This window comes from Rhinopithecus bieti, unplaced genomic scaffold (genome assembly GCF_001698545.2).
Source record: "Rhinopithecus bieti isolate Rb0 unplaced genomic scaffold, ASM169854v2 scaffold_9663, whole genome shotgun sequence".
Lineage (NCBI taxonomy): Eukaryota > Metazoa > Chordata > Mammalia > Primates > Cercopithecidae > Rhinopithecus > Rhinopithecus bieti.
In genome coordinates, this window is record NW_016806456.1 from 4302215 (window position 1) to 4319561 (window position 17347).

Sequence of the window (17347 nt, forward strand, 5' to 3'; positions counted from 1 at the left end):
TAAATGATGAATTGATGGGTGCTGACGAGTTGATGGGTGCAGCACACCAACATGGCACAAGTATACATATGTAACAAACCTGCACGTTATGCACATGTACCCTAGAACTTAAAGTATAAAAAAAAAAAACAAACTGTCAAATCCCCTCATTAACATGCTAGTAACAGACCTCACAAAGGAAGCCTCCATATCCTATGTTAGCCTTCACTAGCATGAGTGTCCTTATCAACAAAATGCTTATATATGATGTACCAGGACCATTCTGATTGCTTGAGTCAAATAAATTAAACTGAAAAGTACAAAAAAAAAAAAAAAAAAAAAAAACAAAAACAAAAAACAAATAAATGTCCCAAGATCTCTGTTAGTGATCCAAACTAAGTAGAAATTAGTAAAATTAATTATAAATGAACAATTTCAGCATATAAACCAACAAGACTTTCTAGATTTTTGACACTGTGTCCCAACCGCATTATTTTCCAAGTTAAAATGACTAATAATTAATGTAAAAGCAATAATTACTACAGATGACATTGTAATTTTCCACAGTAAAGAAATAATCTAATATTTTTATAAATCCCATTTGATATCACAAAATAAACTTCACTAAGCAATTTTAAAAAAAAAATCTCAGGAAAAGTAGATATGATGAAAAGAGAGATATTTTATATAAATAATTCAAAAATACTGTCGGGCAAGGAAATGTAAAATCCTTATTTGAATAAAAGAAAATTCTATAAAGCAATGAGTTATCAAAATACAGAAGAGGTATTCTAAAACAAATGAAAAACCAAGTAGTGACAACTACTTCTAATGTGTAACATACTGAAATGCCAAGGTGAAAGTGAACTGAACTATTTCTTAAAGCAGTGGAGAAGATGCAACTTTCAAAAATGCAGGAAGCATAGCAAATTAACTAATTAACTTACCACCTCCTTCAAATAAAAGTGAGAACCTCTTGGGAGAATTTAAGCACGATTAGCAGACACATCTTAGAGCAGTTAATGAAATGTTTGGTATTTCAGCAAAAATTATTTCAACGGTGAAAATGATGTAGGAATCAGAAGCATATTCTGCTGAGATACTAGGTAGTTGACACTTTCCCGAACTGGAAAAACATTTCATAAGAAGGCATACAATTATTGACTGAATAACATTTGTTCTAAAAATAATTCATGCCTAGTCAAACAGCTTACCAGCTGCCACAACTCTGGGATCCTCATGGGACTTATGTCTCCCAGCTGCACGACTATCTGCACTCTTGTTCCACCAAAGAACATGAACTGCAGAAACAAACCACAAGTAGTTTCTGAACTATATGGCAATAGCAAATAAGAAATATTGAAAAAATGAATCAGAAATGTTGTCTTATTCTTTAAATCAAAATAGTGATATCAAGAAGGTAAAACTAAACATGTTAGTGATAAGATTTCAGAGGGATCAGAAATTTGGGAGATAAATTTGTAAGTTAAACTGGAAACATAAGGCTGAAGAGAGAATGCAAAGAAACACAGCTTAAGGTACAATTAAGACTAGACCCAACTTCCTACTATTTTTTTCTTAAAAAGCAGATTATAAAAAAATTGTTTAATGTAGAAAATTTAGGTGATACAAAGAAAAAATAAAAATTAGTATAACCTTAAGTGCCTAGACAAACCTTTATCAACATATGGCGTGTTTCCTTTAAAAAAAAATGAGTAAAACAAATTAGGATCTTACTGTATATTATACTTAGTAACAGATTTTTAAAAATGTTGCAACAATGTGATAATTTTCTATGTCAATGATATTAATTTTGAATGACAAAGACAACAAAACAATCATGACAAAACAAAAATTGACAAATGGTATCTAATTACACTTAAGAGCTTCTGCACAGCAAAACAACACAAAAAACAACAACAAAAAAAACTATCAACAGAGTAAACAGACAACCTACAGAATGGAAGAAAATTTTTTGCAAACTATGCATCTGACAAAGGTCTAATATGTAGCCTCTATAAGGAACTTAAACAAACATATAAGAGAAAAACAAAGAATCCCATTAAAAAGTGGGTAAAGGGCATGAACAGTCACTTTTCTAAAGAAGACATACATCAGGCCAACAAACTTATGAAAAAATGCTCAATATCACTGATCATTAGAGAAATGCAAATATAAGCCACAACTAGATACCATCTCACACCAGTCAGAATGGCTATTACTAAAAAGTCAAAAAATAACAGATGCTGGTGAGGTTATGAAAAAAAGGGAACACTTATACCCTGTTGATGGGAGTGTAAATCAGTTCAACCACTGTGGAAAGCAGTATGGTGATTCCTCAAAGAGCTAAAAGCAGAACTGGCATTCGACCTAGCAATCCCATTACTGGATATATACCCAGAGAAATGTCAATCATTCTACCCTAAAGACATGTACATGTGAATGTTCACTGCAGCACTATTCACAACAGCAAAGACTTGGAATCTTTTCATGAAAACCAATATGCCTATCAACAACAAATTGGATAAAGAAAATGTGGTACATACACACCATGGAATACCATGCAGCCATAAAAAAGAACCAGATTATATCTTTTGTGGGAACATGGATGGAGCTAGAGGCTATTATCCTCAACAAACCAACGGAGGAAAAGAAAATCAGATACCACATGTTCTAACAGGTGGAAGCTAAATGATGAGAATTTATGAACACAAAGAAGGAAACAACAGACACTGGGGTCTACTTGAGAATGGAAGATGGGAGGAGGGAGAGGATTAGAAAGATAACAATTGGGTACTGGGCTTAATACCTGAGTGATGAAATAATCTGTACAACAAATCCCCATGACATGGGTTTACCTAGGTAACAAACCTTCACATATACCCCGTGAACCTAAAATAAAAGTTTAAAAAAAAAAAAAACAGCAGTTCAGCATTTGAAAAAGGCTCCATAAAGTATTAACATTGTAAAAAAATAAGATGTAAAATAAGATGTTTATAGGTTTTTTCAGTCCTATAAACAACAAACTCTAAAATTTGGAAATAAAATTAAAACAGGTACCATAATGAAAAGAGAGACAAACTGATCTAATATATATGGCAACTTCATAGAACAAATGGACAACTGTACCTCTGTTGAGTTCTCCATATTCTGTGTGGAAAACACCAACTACTTTTGTGTAGCCTAAATTGACATGGGCATTAATTGCTCTTTTAAATGCATCACCCCACAGAGCTGGTCCACCAGGTTTCATCTGAAAAACAGCTAGTTCGTAGACTCCTAGAATAGGGAGAAAAATAATTATTTTACAGAAGACATTCAAACAATATCTAACCAGGTTTTCTTGATTCCATTAGAAGGCTAACCAATGAATTTAGAGGATAATCCATGTATACATACATATGCACTCATATTTATTAATTCTCTGCATTATTTTTCTTTGCTTTTATGTTTAGAAAGTCTTTGTCCATGTGGAAGGGTCAGTTGTTAAAATTAATCATAAAGAAAATAAAGAAAAAGGACTGGAAGCTATATATATAAACTACACTCTGAAATATTTTTAATCTATAAAATTTGTCAAAAACACAGATATTGAGAATTTATAATGGAGCAGAATTTTCAAGCTGCCCGTCTACACTTTTAAAAAAAGAAATGAGTAAGAGAAGTACTTTCTGATATCCTACATTTCCTTCTCCTTTTCAATTTTGAGAGGAAATAACTTTTTCCTTTGTATTATTTTCCCCTATAGGATTCTATTTCTAGTTGACCCAAAGTCACTCTGAGCCTTTAAGGAAAAAAAGAAAACCCTCAAGGAGATGGTTTTATTCTTCTTAAATATCGAGGTAAATGCTTAAAAACCATTCTACCTTCTGGCCAGACGTATAAGATGGGTGGAGAGAAAGAAACCAGAGGACAAGGTAGATTGGAGAAGAAAAAGGAAAGAAATACAAAGTTACTAAAGAATTATGAACAACATAGAGGAAGGGAACTATTTATAAGACCTGACACTGCGAAGCCAACTGTTTTACTTAATGCTGAAAGCTAAGGGGAGTTTTAAGTACATTAGAATCCAAACAAGACTTTTCAAATCTCTTATAATCTAAAATAAAATACAAAGTTGAGTTTATGGGAGACATAAAATGAAATTTGAATTAGTTTATGCTTTTTGAATCTGACCTCTGTTTAAAATTAGACTGAGGCAATTATTTCCTTTAGTGAGCAAGAAGTAAAATCAGGAAGAACACAAATCTTTCCAAAGTGAGAAACAAGAAAGAGGAAGACACAAAAGTTAAACTACAATAATGTAGCTTAACAGTGTAAGTTAATTTATTCCCTCAAAACAGTCAGTTTACAAACAAAGATATACTTAATGATTTAAGATTAGCTGAATTTGTGGAAAAAATACTTTTATATTAAAGGTTTATACATTTTAAAACTGTGACAAAATTTCATAAACTACGACTCATCTACCTACACCTGTTTTCCTAGCTCCCAAGCCCTACTTTTTCACCTGTACTGACCATGTCAACTTTTGTTAGGCATCTGTTAGATTTCAATTCGGAAAATACTTCACGTTTTGTGCTCAATGTTTTAAGGATAAGCAAAGAGCTCTAGAGCTCCAATTCTCTCTCTCTCTCTCTCTCCCTTTTTTTTTTTTTTTTTTTTTTTTTAAGATTGAGTCTCGCTCTGTCGCCCAGGCTGAAGTGCAGTGATGAGTGATGCGATCTCGGCTCACTGCAACCTCTGCCTCCCAAGTTCAGGCAATCCTCCTGCCTCAGCCTCCCGAGTAGCTGGGACTACAGGCATGCACCACCACACCCAGCTAATTTTTGTATTTTTGGTAGAGATGACACTTCACTACATTGACCAGGTGGATCTTGAATTCTTGACCTCAAGTGATTCGCCCGCCTCGGCCTCCCAAAGTGCTGAGATTACAGGTGTGAGCCACCGTGCCCAGTCTCTAATTCATTTTTATCTCCAGACTCATCATATATTATTATAGAAAACAAAGAATTATATATTTTTTCCTATAGAACTTTACTTCTTATAGCTTTAGATCTATAGTATTTTACTCATTAAAACTCATAGTCTATAAGAGGGAAGAACTCACCTTCTTTTGGAGGCTTTTCTAATGTGGACCATGGTATCAGGTAAGTACTTTCCGTCTCTTGTTTATCAATGTGAGCCAAATTTGGAATGATAGATAGTTCTTGCCATTCCTTACAGTTGGCTAAGGCTTTCCGAACTTCAGCTCGATGAGCAAAATTATCTATGGGAGGAAAATAATTAAGAAAAAAATTTTTTGATTTAAAATCGCCCATATTTTTACGTAAATTTTACTCAGTTCAGCAAATGTGCAAGGCCATATGGGAACCCCATGTTATTATGTCACTGGAGATGCCAACATAAATATATGTGACAACTGCTCTCAAGTTACTCATGGTCTAAAAGGGGAGTTGAAATGTAAAAAATGAACTTAATTGACATAGAATGGGCTTTATAGGCTCTAAGACTTTCTTAGGAAGTTGTGTGAATTAGGTTCATTATTCAATCTTTCTGTGCCTCAGTTTCTTATTCTGTGAAGAAAATAGTATAACACCTACCTCCAGGGTTGTTGTGAGGATTAAATGAATTAATACATGAAAAGAGCTTGGAATGGTGTTTGGCACCTTAGTTAGTACTCAGTATATGTTAACGATTCTTATTAATAAATGGAAGCATTTGATTTATAAAGACAATTTTTCCTTGGTGGTCGGTGATTAAGTCAAGGTACACTTTGAATCAAATGTAACATAAATGAAATTAAGATGCACTTTTTAAGCCTCTTTTTTGAACAACAGCTCCCAATGAAATAGTGCTGATTCTTTTATTTATTGTCAGTAATTCTTTTTCTCTACAACTTATTTCTCTTCTTTCTAAGTTACCCAAACAGGTATATACATTTACCAAGATATGGGCCTTGTATAGTCAGCCCTCCCTCTCCACAGGTTCTGCATCTATGGATTCAACCAACTGCAGATTAAAAATATTTTTAAAAATACAAGTGAAATAATATAACAACTACTTACATAGTATCTATATTGTATCAGGGATTGAAAGTAATCTAGAGATGACTTACAGTATATGGAAGGATGTGTGTGGGTTTGATGGAAACACTATGCTGTTTCATATAAGGGACTTGAGCTGATTTTGGTATCTACAGGGGTTCCTGGTACCAACCTCCTGCAAATACAGAGGGAAAACTATAGTATATTTACTTTTAGGGCCTCCTAAGACTAACAGTAAATGAATTATATAGTTTATGCTGAGGACAAGTAATAACACCTATCTTACAACTTAAGTCAATTATAAAGACTTTATGAGCAGTTTAATGGGACATGATTAAACTTGTGGCTCATCTAACGCACATAAGTGGATTATATATGTGGTTTTTCTAAAGCATATAAATGAATTATAAAGACTTTATTAGTAGTTTTTTCAATGGGATATGTTTCAACTTATGGTTTATCTAAAGCATAAGTTATGTTTTAATAGGGTCTGTTTTATTATAACAGGGAAAAACTAAAGAATTACGTCAAGTATAGAATGAACACTTTTCATATTAAATTACTGTATGACTATTAACTTTGGACACTGATCACTAAACAGTAAATGAAATTATTAAAAGTTCTTTAGGTACCCTCAAGTCATGATGTGGACTGTTAAGAACAGACATGGGAATAACAAACATTCTGGGAATTCTTGTCACTTGTTCTCCTTCCTCCACTAAATCAGGGGTAGGTCAGCTCAATATGGGAAGAACTCTCTCTCATTCCTTTTCCTTACCTCCCTAGGGTAGTATGAAAGTGAATTCCTTGAAACTCTGGGGTACATAAATGAAAAAAAAAAGTGGTCTCTAAACATAACAGAATTATTAAATCTCAGAGTTGGGTAAGGCTTAAAAGTTAACGATCATCCTTTCAAAACCTCCATTTTTATAAAGCTCCCAAATGGGTGAATTATTTCTGCAAAAATGCTGATATCCAGCCCTAGCTGTAATAATAATAAGAAAAAAATTCTCTTATCCTAATGATACGCCTTTACCCAAGAACTGCAATTAGGAGTCTCACAAATTTGCAAAGCATTCTCCCTTATTTAGCCAGTATTCCATCGTAGTCAATACCATATATATTAGTTACACATTTAAAACATTTTTATTAAATATACATGTCTTTTGGCAGGCCCAACTGTGATCTTAACCCACTTGAACATTTACAATTACTGCTTTAAATTTTCACGAACTATCTTTATAGCAAACGATTCTAACATTTTTCTGAAGATTAAAGTCTAGTTCACAATTTTATGGTTTGATATATGAGACTCCATGTTTTCTCATTTATGATAACATAAGAGTTCAAGCAAGGGGTGGTTAGAGGTGAACCACTGGGAAGAAGATCTGCTAATTTATTTTTTTGGTATTGCTTTTAAAAAGTCTTACTTAACCTGTATGTATCTATAGTAATATAGATCCAAGAACTAAGTCTTATGTTACATTTAACAGAATGAAAATCTATACTGAACACTAAAACTGGATGACTCTTTACCATACTTCCAAATATGAAACACTTTATTCATTCTGCCCCCAAATTCTACGCTCCAGAATCCAACCAATTCAGAGTGAGCTGTCCGAAGATGAATGGTTTTCTTAAGATTTTCCATGAACGCATTCATTTTTGAAGGTTTAAGGTAATAAGTACGAAATTCATAGAATGTTCCATCGTATTGTCTGGGTCCTGTAGCAAAAGATGAGCACACCTGAAGGAGATAAGACAAATGTAAATATCCTGGGAAGGTAGAATTACAGATTTTGTTACAACCAAATCTGAGTCTGGTACAAGGAACACACATAGACTCATTATCCATTGTTTACTTTTGTTATCAATTCTCCATAGACATTTGTTTACAGAGAGATGTCAATAAAAATAACTACTCTTAATTCTGATGAATATATAGGGACTGTTTCCTAGCAGGGGTCTACCTCTAGCCATTGTTTCACTAGAATTTGCTTTATAAGAAGGCCGTGGGATCATAATGATAGTCCCTTACCCAAGAAGTACATTTAAGACTTAGTCTCATTAATTTACAAAAGGTTTTCCCCTGTTTAGCCAATATTCCATCTTAGTCAATACCATATGTATTAGTTACACATTGAAAAAAATGTATTAAGTACACATGCCTTTTGGCAGGCCCAAAAACATGTTTACTAACAAAAACCTCTTTTTTTTTAGGTTCCTAAAAAAATAGGAAGGGCTATTCAGGTCAAAGTATTTCTTGAATCCACTGACGAAGACTACTGGTCAAAAACAGGACTGGAATGTAACTAATATAAAAGGAAGCTATGACTTATCCAATTGCATTGTACTATGGGCGTATACTGCATAAAGGCTGAAAAGGAAAAAAACACAACAAATCAGAATTGTCTCCATCATTGTTTCTAATTACAGATGCAATATCAAGAAGTACGTACATTTAGTGCACCCAATTATACCAAGTTTATGGAACTATCCTTTAAGACCACCCTTCGTAATAGTCATACACCCAATAGGTAAATTCTCTGTCCTATTCTGGCCCTCTGAGCCTGAGTGAACTTAATGTTCGGTAGCAAATGCCCTGTCAGAAATTATCCAGAGTCTGTCTGTGTGTATGTACATGCAAATATGTATGTAAACACACGTGGATACACAGACCACTCCTGTGGCATTCTAGTTTACAAATCCATTCATTTAGATATGGTTAGCATGTGACAACTTCCTGAGGCTCACTACTCAGAATAATCTATCACAACAGTTTCAGTAGGCATCTTTCACTGACATATTTTTGGTTACAACATGCAAATGTCTATGTAGTTTGTGTGCATAACGTCTTAATTATAATTGTCTGTCTTGAGTTCATCTCCAGTATGAGTTATGCCCTTACTGTCCAAGTGTCTTAGTTTCCTTGGAAAACCCTTCTTCACACCAAAAAAGAACTGCAACTGTCCTTTCTTTTGATGGCCTTTTTGGGTCAATTTAATCAAATTCTGAAAATAAAAAACTGCTTAGTATCTACAGTTTAAAAATATTATAAAATATAAACATTTCAGAAAATGGGCCAGTGAGGTATTTGAAACAACTGTTTTTAAAGTTAATTTTCAGAGTTTTGTATCTGGAGATGTTATCCGAAAAAAAGATATTAGAAAAAAATTATCTACAAACATGTTGTGTTTACTTGGGAATGAGAAATGAGGATTATAGATACAAATGTATGGGATAGAAAGCCATCAGTGCATCCAGTCAGGGAAAGGTAAAGGGAAGCTTTTATCAGCAAAAAGCGAGAGATTCACATAGGTTGCTTACAAACAGAGTTGTTTGGTTCCAGAGACTCAAGGCCAGAGTTGTCAGTTCAGTGGTAGAGATGCTGTTACCAGGAAAGCGGTCTTTCAGGAACATCTTATCTGAATTACTGCAGTCCTAAAGAACGCCTAATGATAAACTTTGTCAAAGCAGGAGATGGGTGTAGGATGTGAAAGGATTTCCTGTAGGGGTTTTGAAGTCCTTGGGCTGGGCGCTGTGGGTCACGCCTGTAATCCCAGCACTTTGGGAGGCCGAGGGTGGGGCAGATCACTGGAGGTCAGGAGTTCGAGACCAGCATGGCCAACACGGCGAAACCCCATCCCTACTAAACACACAAAAATTAGCTGGGTGTCCTGGCGGGCTCCTGTAATCCCAGTTATTCTGAAAGCTGAGGCAGGAGAATCGCTTGAACGTGGGAAGTGGAGGTTGCAGTGAGCCGAGATTGCACCACTGCACTCCAGCCTAGGTGACAGAAAAAGCCTCTGTCTCAAAAAATTAAAATTAAAATTAAAGTCCTTGGAAACAGCTCTTATCTCAGATATGTAAGCACCAGCCTCCTCTCTTCCTGCCTTCCCAGCCTGTTCTGTCTGGATCTGACAAGAGTGATTTCATCCGGGTATCTGCAACTTTCACAGAAAATAGGTGGTCAAATGGACAGATTTTTATTCTCTTTCCCGGGAGAAATATATAATAGAGAAGCTCAGGAAAGGCTAACTGCAGGGAGAGAGAGATATGTGTGGGGCGGTGAGACTTTTCTTGCACAGCAAACTACCTACTGGAGGCAGAAATCATAAGTCCTCCAGGCTCCCTTATCTCCAAGTTAGGGCTCATTCCCAGCACAATGACCTCCACTTCACTTAAAAAAGAACTGGCAGACATTTTTAAAAACTCAGCCAAGTTCAGAATAACGCCATAAGGAAATAATTCTTGGCCCTGCGCCACGAGAGAAAGAATATTTAGGGTAAAGACTGCATTGTTAATCCGAGGTGAATTGACATTAGCTGCTGTTCTTTAGTGTTCCTCAGTCTGTCTCTAGGATAGGTTAATCCCCTTCCTATCCTGCCCCTTCAGAAAGGAGTAAAGTCCTAAACGTGAAAAGGAAAAGACATTTTTGGTTTGGAGCCACAGAATAGGCCAATCTCGAAAGTTAGGGCAGAATCACAAGCTCCATTTTGTCCACTTCTCATCTAAGGTTAAAAAGAGTCTGTCATCGTCCTGTTTGCTAGGAGGCTCCTGTCCGAGCCTGGCTGGGGGAGCGACCGCACGAAGAGCGGGTGGCGGGCAGGGTCCAGCCCCACCGGGACCCTGGGTCTCCTCTTCAAGGGTCTCCGCGAAATGCTCGAAGTTGTTTCATTCAAAAGGGGAAGGCCTGTTCCACTGCGAGCGGCTGGTTGGCCATTCCCTCCTTCAACCTGATGTTTAGAGATGGGGGTGGCTTGGAAAGCCACAATTCCACCGGCGGATCGATAGCGCCAGGTGACAACGTGGGAGCGCTCCCTGGGCCGCAGCCACGACTTAGCTGGGCGGCAAAAACGCAACATCCGGCGCCACGGAGTGTCCTGGGGGTTGTGGCATTTAGGCTAGAAAACAGCCGGCATCAGGCCGGACGCAGTGGCTCATGCCTGTAATCCCAGCACTTTGGGAGGTCGAGGCGGGCGGATCACGAGGTCAGGAGTTCGAGGCGGGCGGATCACGAGGTCAGGAGTTGAGACCAGCCTGACCAACATGGTGAAACCCCGACTCTACTAAATATGCAAAAAAAATTAGAAGGGCGTGCTGGCGCAGGCCTGTAATTCCTGCTACTCGGGGGGCTGAGACAGGAGAATCGCCTGAACCCGGGAGGTGGAGGTTGCAGTGAACCGAGATCGCCCCACTGCACTCCAGCCTGGGCAATACAGCGAGACTCCGTCTCAAAACAAAACAAAACACAAAAACCCTGGCATCCAGCTAGAAAAGCCCTCTGACTGCGACTGCCGGCGGGACGATCTCTGCCTGCAGCCACCTCCTCGCGCGCCACACGGCTCCGGAGACCGAGCTAGAACTTCGGTGTCGGCGCTGGGCCCCAGGTCTGGGAGCGCCTGCGCGTGGCTCGCACATGCGCGTGGCTTGCACGCTCCTGAAACACTCCCCCGCCCCACCCCTCCCCTCGGGCAAGGGCTCGGGCGCGCCCCCGCGGCCAGTACCCGAGGCGCCAGCGTCCGAGAGGCAAGCGCCCTGGTCAGGCCGCTTCTGAGGACTATCATGGCGTGGCTTCGGCGCTGAGAAAAGCGGCCAGCCGAATCCTTTGTGAGACTTCTCTGAAAGCTTCCCGAGTGGAAAAAAGCGGCTCCTGGACCACTGGCGGACGCAGGCAGGGGCGGGGCTCGGCTGGGTCAGCTCCACCCCGGCCCTGGAGGCGCGACAGGTCCTGTAGCTTTGCGTCTTTCTCTTCCGCGCTGAGCCTTGGTGCCCCTTGGTTTCCTGAAACGTTCTTGCCTCAGACGTTAGAGGTGACATTAGAATTAGCTGAAGGCTGGGATCGTTCCTGCTCCACCTTTCTGGGCTCTGACCTCATTCGCTCCAATGCGCAGTTGTGTAGATTTCGTAAATGTGCGGGGGTTCTGCGTGTGCTGCCCCTGGAGAAGGAAGGGGAGGTGTTGAGCGTGTGCATGTGCAGTGCTTTGCATTTAAAGTCGAGATGTTGTCAGGGTTAACTTGTTTGTTTGAGGCGGAGTCTCGCTCTGTCACCCAGACTGGAGTGCAGTGGCGCGATCTCGGCCCACTGCAAGCTCCGCCTCCGGGGTTCAAGTGATTCTCCTGCCTCAGCCTCCTGAGTAGCTGGGACTACAGGCGCCCGCCACCACGCCCGGCTAATTTTTGTATTTTTTAATAGAGACGGAGTTTCACCATATTGGCTAGGCTGGGACAGGGTTAACTTTTATACGTTGTGATAGACGTGTATTTGTAGACCAGTGAAACTTCGCTTTTCTGCATTGTGTTATCTGTCCCCATTGCCACCCCAGCGTGATCTTGGAAGACTCCTAATAAAGATTTAATTTTCCATGAGGTCAGAGGACTAGCAGCACCGAGCCTGATAGGAAAAAGTCGAAGTTAAACATGGATAATTTGAAACTAGATTGTTCTGTAAGCCTTAACAGCAAAACAGCCGACCTCCTGGTCTAGTCCTCCCAGTCCCGGAGTACTGGTCCCCAGACTAACCACCTTCAACATTTTAAGCTGTTTCTTCTAATACCTGTTTCCGTTTTTTTTTTTTTTTTTGAGACAGAGTCTCGCTCTGTCTCCCAGGCTGGAGTGCAGTGGCGTGATCTCGGCTCACTGCAACCTCTGCCTCCCGGGTTCACGCCATTCTCCTGCCTCAGCCTTCAGAGTAGCTGGAATTACTGGCGCCCGCTACCACGCCTGGCTAATTTTTCTATTTTTAGGAGAGACGGCGTTTCACCATGTTGGCCAGGCTGGTCTGGAACTCCCAACCTCAGGTGATCCGCTCGCCTCGGCCTCCCAGAGTGCTAGGATTACAAGCGTGAGCCACAAGGCCCGGCCCGTATTTTTAAATAATAGGCATTTTCTGCTATTTCTTGCATTTTCAGTTATGGATAGCATGTGCTGACTTCCTTCTGTGGCAGATGAGGATTTATGTCTCATAGAAGCCACTGCCCCCAAATTCACTTTGTGGGGGAGTGGCTTCTATGAGACATAAATCCTCATCTAATAATGCTTGCATTAGTTAATTTACAGTAATTGATTATATGAATTTCACAGAAATCTCCATTATGTTAATGTTTGCATTATTTTAATAATTACATTATTGCACACGTTAATGTAACACTGCTTCCATCATGAGGACTAGGGAATTTTGTGGAAGGGCTTTGGAATCATCAGTTTGAAGGAAGGGAGGCTCTTTAAAATTAGTAATTCCAGAGGAGATGCCTTAATTTTTGCAGCTAAGGGATACCCATTTCTAACCAATTAAGACTAAACAAAATATAATTTGTGTCAGCACTAGATCTATATGATTTATTTTCTTGGACTTCTTTTATTTTTCTTTGAGGTGCAATCTCAGTCTGTCGCCCAGGCTGCAGTGCAATGGCATGATCTCGGCTCACTGCAACCTCCGCTTCCCGGGTTCAAGCAATTCTCTTGCCTCAGCCTCCCAAGTAGCCATCATCCTGGCTAATTTTTTGTACTTTTAGTAGAGACAGGGTTTCACCATGTTGGCTAAGCTGGTAGTGAACGCCTGACCTCAAGTGATCTGCCTGCCTCCCAAAGTGCTAGGATTCATAGGTGTGAGCCACACTGCGCCCACCTATTTTCTTGGACTTTTTAAACCCTGGAATTAATGCATTCACTCATTTAAACAGTATTTACCAAATTCCTTCTATGCTCTTTTCCTGAAACTGGGGTACAGAACTGAACAAGACAAAGTTCCTGTTCTCTTGGAATGTACAGGTTGGGGGAAGGAGATGAATAAATGAAGAGAAAATAGATCAGTGATTAATAAATAGTATGAAGTAAAGTACAGTAAGATATGGAGAACAGAAAGTGGTGGAAGGAAGTAGCACAGACTCCTAGCTGTTTCTCAATATCTACTCTCCCCTAGCCCAACACCTGCCCTTTTTAAAAATTAATAATAGAATCTTTGCAGTTTGTTGCGGCCCCCGCACTAAATCCTGGACAGTGGAAAAATGTCGGCACATTAATGACCTGTAAGTGACCTTAAAGGAGTGCTGGAGGGGTTGTTACCTTGTTTCTAATTTCTGCTTGCTGGAATATGGATGTAATACCTTGAGTTCTTGGACTATGAGGTAGAAGGCCTATGTTGATGATGGTGGAACAAAGAGAAGCAGCCTTGGTTTCTGACACCATGGAACACCACACTAGGAACCCTGGGCTGCCCTTCCCTGGACTTCTTTTACATGTGAAATCGCCTTCTAGTTTAAGCCACTGTTGTATGGCTTAAACCTACAATTTTAGTCAATACAAGGGTGAATATTTCTTCTCTCTCACTCTCACTTGTTTATATTGTTTTTCTTTTAGCTATCACTTACTAACTACCAAATTATTTGCCAGAAGTATAAATTTTCTCCGTGATTAAAATTGTTAATCAGTTTCAGTTTCTTCTTTTGGAGTTAAATCTTTCCAAAGTCCTAATTCTCTTGCTTCAGTGTGGACTAGTTCTCTAAGATGTCATGGCCGTAATTCTGGGATCTCCTTTTACTGATGTGCTGGGGAATCTCATTCACCTCTTGTTGGATCCTGTTTCAGGATGTTAAAGCTTTTTTTTTTCTCCCAGATTTTAGCAGAGGGTATTGAAGCTTGTATCTCTAATGCCTCTATCCTGCTAATCCTCTTGATTCTCAGTTTGGATGGGTATAAAATTCTATGTTGGAAATATTTTTTTCTCATATTTTTTAAGGCAGTGGTCCACTATGTTATAGTTTCTGGTGAAAAATTCATACCATTCTGAGTGCCGATTGTTTGTATGGGACTTGTTTCTCTCATTGGAAGCTTTTGTGTTTTTGTCTGTGTCCCTGGTATTCTGAAATTTCACAATGACGTGCCTTGGAGAAGGTGTTTCATCTATTGTGCCTCATTCAGTAGACATATGGACACTCCTCAGTATTGAAAAATATATTGTATTTATTAGACTTTTTTCTCCCTGTGTTGATCTCAACTTATTCAAACATGTGCCTCCACTTGATTCTCTAATTTTTTTTCTACTTTTTTTTCCTCTATGTTTTCTGTCTAGTTTTTTGGAGGAAAATACCATATTTTTATCTTATAACTATTGAAATTTTAAATTTCGACTTTCACTGTATTTATTTCCAAGAGCTTCTTCTGTACTCCATTCCCAGAAGGTTAATGTATTTTCCTCTCTGTTTTCAGAAAGAGTATCCTCTTTTTGCTTTGTGAATTCAATATTTCTATCTCTTTGAGGATGTGAATTACTGGTGTTTTATTTTTAAAATAGTTACTGTTTTAGGTCTTCTCCCAGCTTTGTTTCTGTTTTGTTCAAGTTGTGTTACGTTTTCTACTTATTTATGTTCCGCCTTTGGTACTAAAGTTTTCTTAAAATATTTTGTGTTCATGATCATTGGGAATCAGCTTTTTTTTGGAGACAATAATAAAATTTAAAAGCTCTTTGAACATGAGTGGCACCTGTTAGTGGACTCCAGTGTAGGGTTTCCTAAGTAATCTCTTTTTGAGGTGACCCTCCCACTCCATTATTATCTGTCATTTCTCCTAGTCTGTTACCCTTTGTGGAAACTTCCAGTGTCCAATGTGTCCGATATAAACCTTGTTACAGTTTCCTGTGACTGAGGAGGGAAGGAAGCTGGCTCAGTATTTGATATTTGGTAGATACTTTCCCCTGTATATGGTATTCTTGCATGTGGTTCAACTTTTCAAGACCGTATTAATTAGGATAGGCTAAACTGCTGTAACAAGTACAGTTGACACTCCGTATCCTATTAATTAGGATAGCCTAAACTGCAGTAACATATACAGGTGACACTCTGTATCCATGGGTTCTGCATCCATGGATTAAACCAACTGGAATAGAAAATAATTGGAAAAAAACTAATACAAATAAAAAAATACAGTATAACAATTATTTGCATGGCACTTTCATCGTATGAGGTATTATAAGTGATCTATTATTATAATTTAGTTGATGGGAAGATGTGCTTAGGTTATACGAAAATACCACATTATTTTATGTAAGGCACTTGAGCATATGTGGATTTTGGTATCTGCGAGGGTCCTAGAACCAATCACCCATGGATACCAAGGGATGACTGTAGAAACTATATTTGTCTCAAACACAATAGGTTTTTATTTCTTATTCCTTAGGAATCTAAAGTGGGTTTTCCTGGTCAGCAGTCAACTCTTTATATGGTGAATTAAAGATGCAAGCTTTTTCTGCCTCCTGACTTTGCTATCTCTGGAGCCTCTTCATTAACTGCGTCCAGCCAGCAAAAAGGTAGAGGGAACATCTAAGAGGAAAATGCTTATAAGTAGTGAGGAATAAAATTCATAGCTAAAACTTAGAGAGGAAAAACATTGCTAAGTACTGCTAGGTGCCTAAGCCAATCTTCTAATCATTTTCTCATGGGTTTTAATTATCCTCAAAGCTCTCTGAATTAAGTTTTGTCTCCATTTTATAAAAGAGAAAACTGAAGTTCTAAGAGAGAAACAATTTTCTCATGTTCACGTCTGCTAAGTGGCACAGTCAGGGTTTGAAGCTAGACGGTAAAATCACTTATTTTTAAAAGATATGTTATTATTATTTTTTTTTGAGACAGTGTTTTGCTCTTGTTGCCCAGGCTGGAGTGCAGTGGCGCGATCTCGGCTCGTTGCTACCTCCGCCTTCTGATTTCAAGTGATTCTCTTGCCTCAGCCTCCTGAGTAGCTGGGATTACAGGTGCCTGCCACCACGCCTGGCTAATTTTTGTATTTTTAATAGAGACGAGGTTTCACCATGTTGGCCAGGTTGTCCTGAACTCCTAACCTTGTGATCCGCCTGCCTCAGCCTCCCAAAGTGCTGGGATTACAGGTGTGAGCCACCGTGCCCAGCCAAGATATATGATATTTAAGGTGGTTTTAGATTTGTGGTGGAAGAGAGCTTTTAAACGCATTGAAAAGAATGTTTTCTGTGACTTCTTTTTTGGTATAAATCCCTAAAAGTCTCAAAGATATACAGGATTAAGTATTTTGAAAATTATTTTGCATATACTGAACTTCTGACAACAATTCCAAAGGATAGGTAATCCAAAACTAAATAAATCATACCAAAACATTGGATTATTAAAATAGGCTAACATGATATAGAGTAACTGGGTAGTTATTTTAGATTAGACAGACTAAGACAGGTAACCTGAAGCATTTATCATAGGTACAAAAGTGTATACAGGCACATCTTGTTTTATTGCGCTTTGCTTTATTGCACTTTTACAAAATCTCAATAAACACATACAACCATCCATTTTTTTCCTTAATTT

General features: G+C 38.6%; 1 protein-coding gene across 2 annotated transcripts; it reads right to left on the bottom strand.

Annotated features, from left to right (window-relative positions):
* Nucleotides 1-775: 775 nt before the first annotated feature.
* LOC108532572 (protein NipSnap homolog 3B) lies at nucleotides 776-12107 on the bottom strand. Of its 2 annotated transcripts, XM_017876730.1 has the most exons (6): nucleotides 11534-11593; nucleotides 7563-7773; nucleotides 5090-5248; nucleotides 3109-3258; nucleotides 1194-1280; nucleotides 1013-1105 (listed from the first exon to the last, which is right to left on the bottom strand). In XM_017876730.1, the coding sequence occupies exons 1-6, from the start codon at nucleotides 11591-11593 to the stop codon at nucleotides 1029-1031; spliced, it is 744 nt and encodes a 247-aa protein (XP_017732219.1). In that variant the 3' UTR covers nucleotides 1013-1028. The 2 variants fall into 2 exon arrangements, with proteins under 2 accessions (XP_017732218.1, XP_017732219.1); XM_017876729.1 differs by lacking the exon at nucleotides 7563-7773 and having other exon boundaries at nucleotides 776-1105; nucleotides 11534-12107.
* Nucleotides 12108-17347: the final 5240 nt, after the last annotated feature.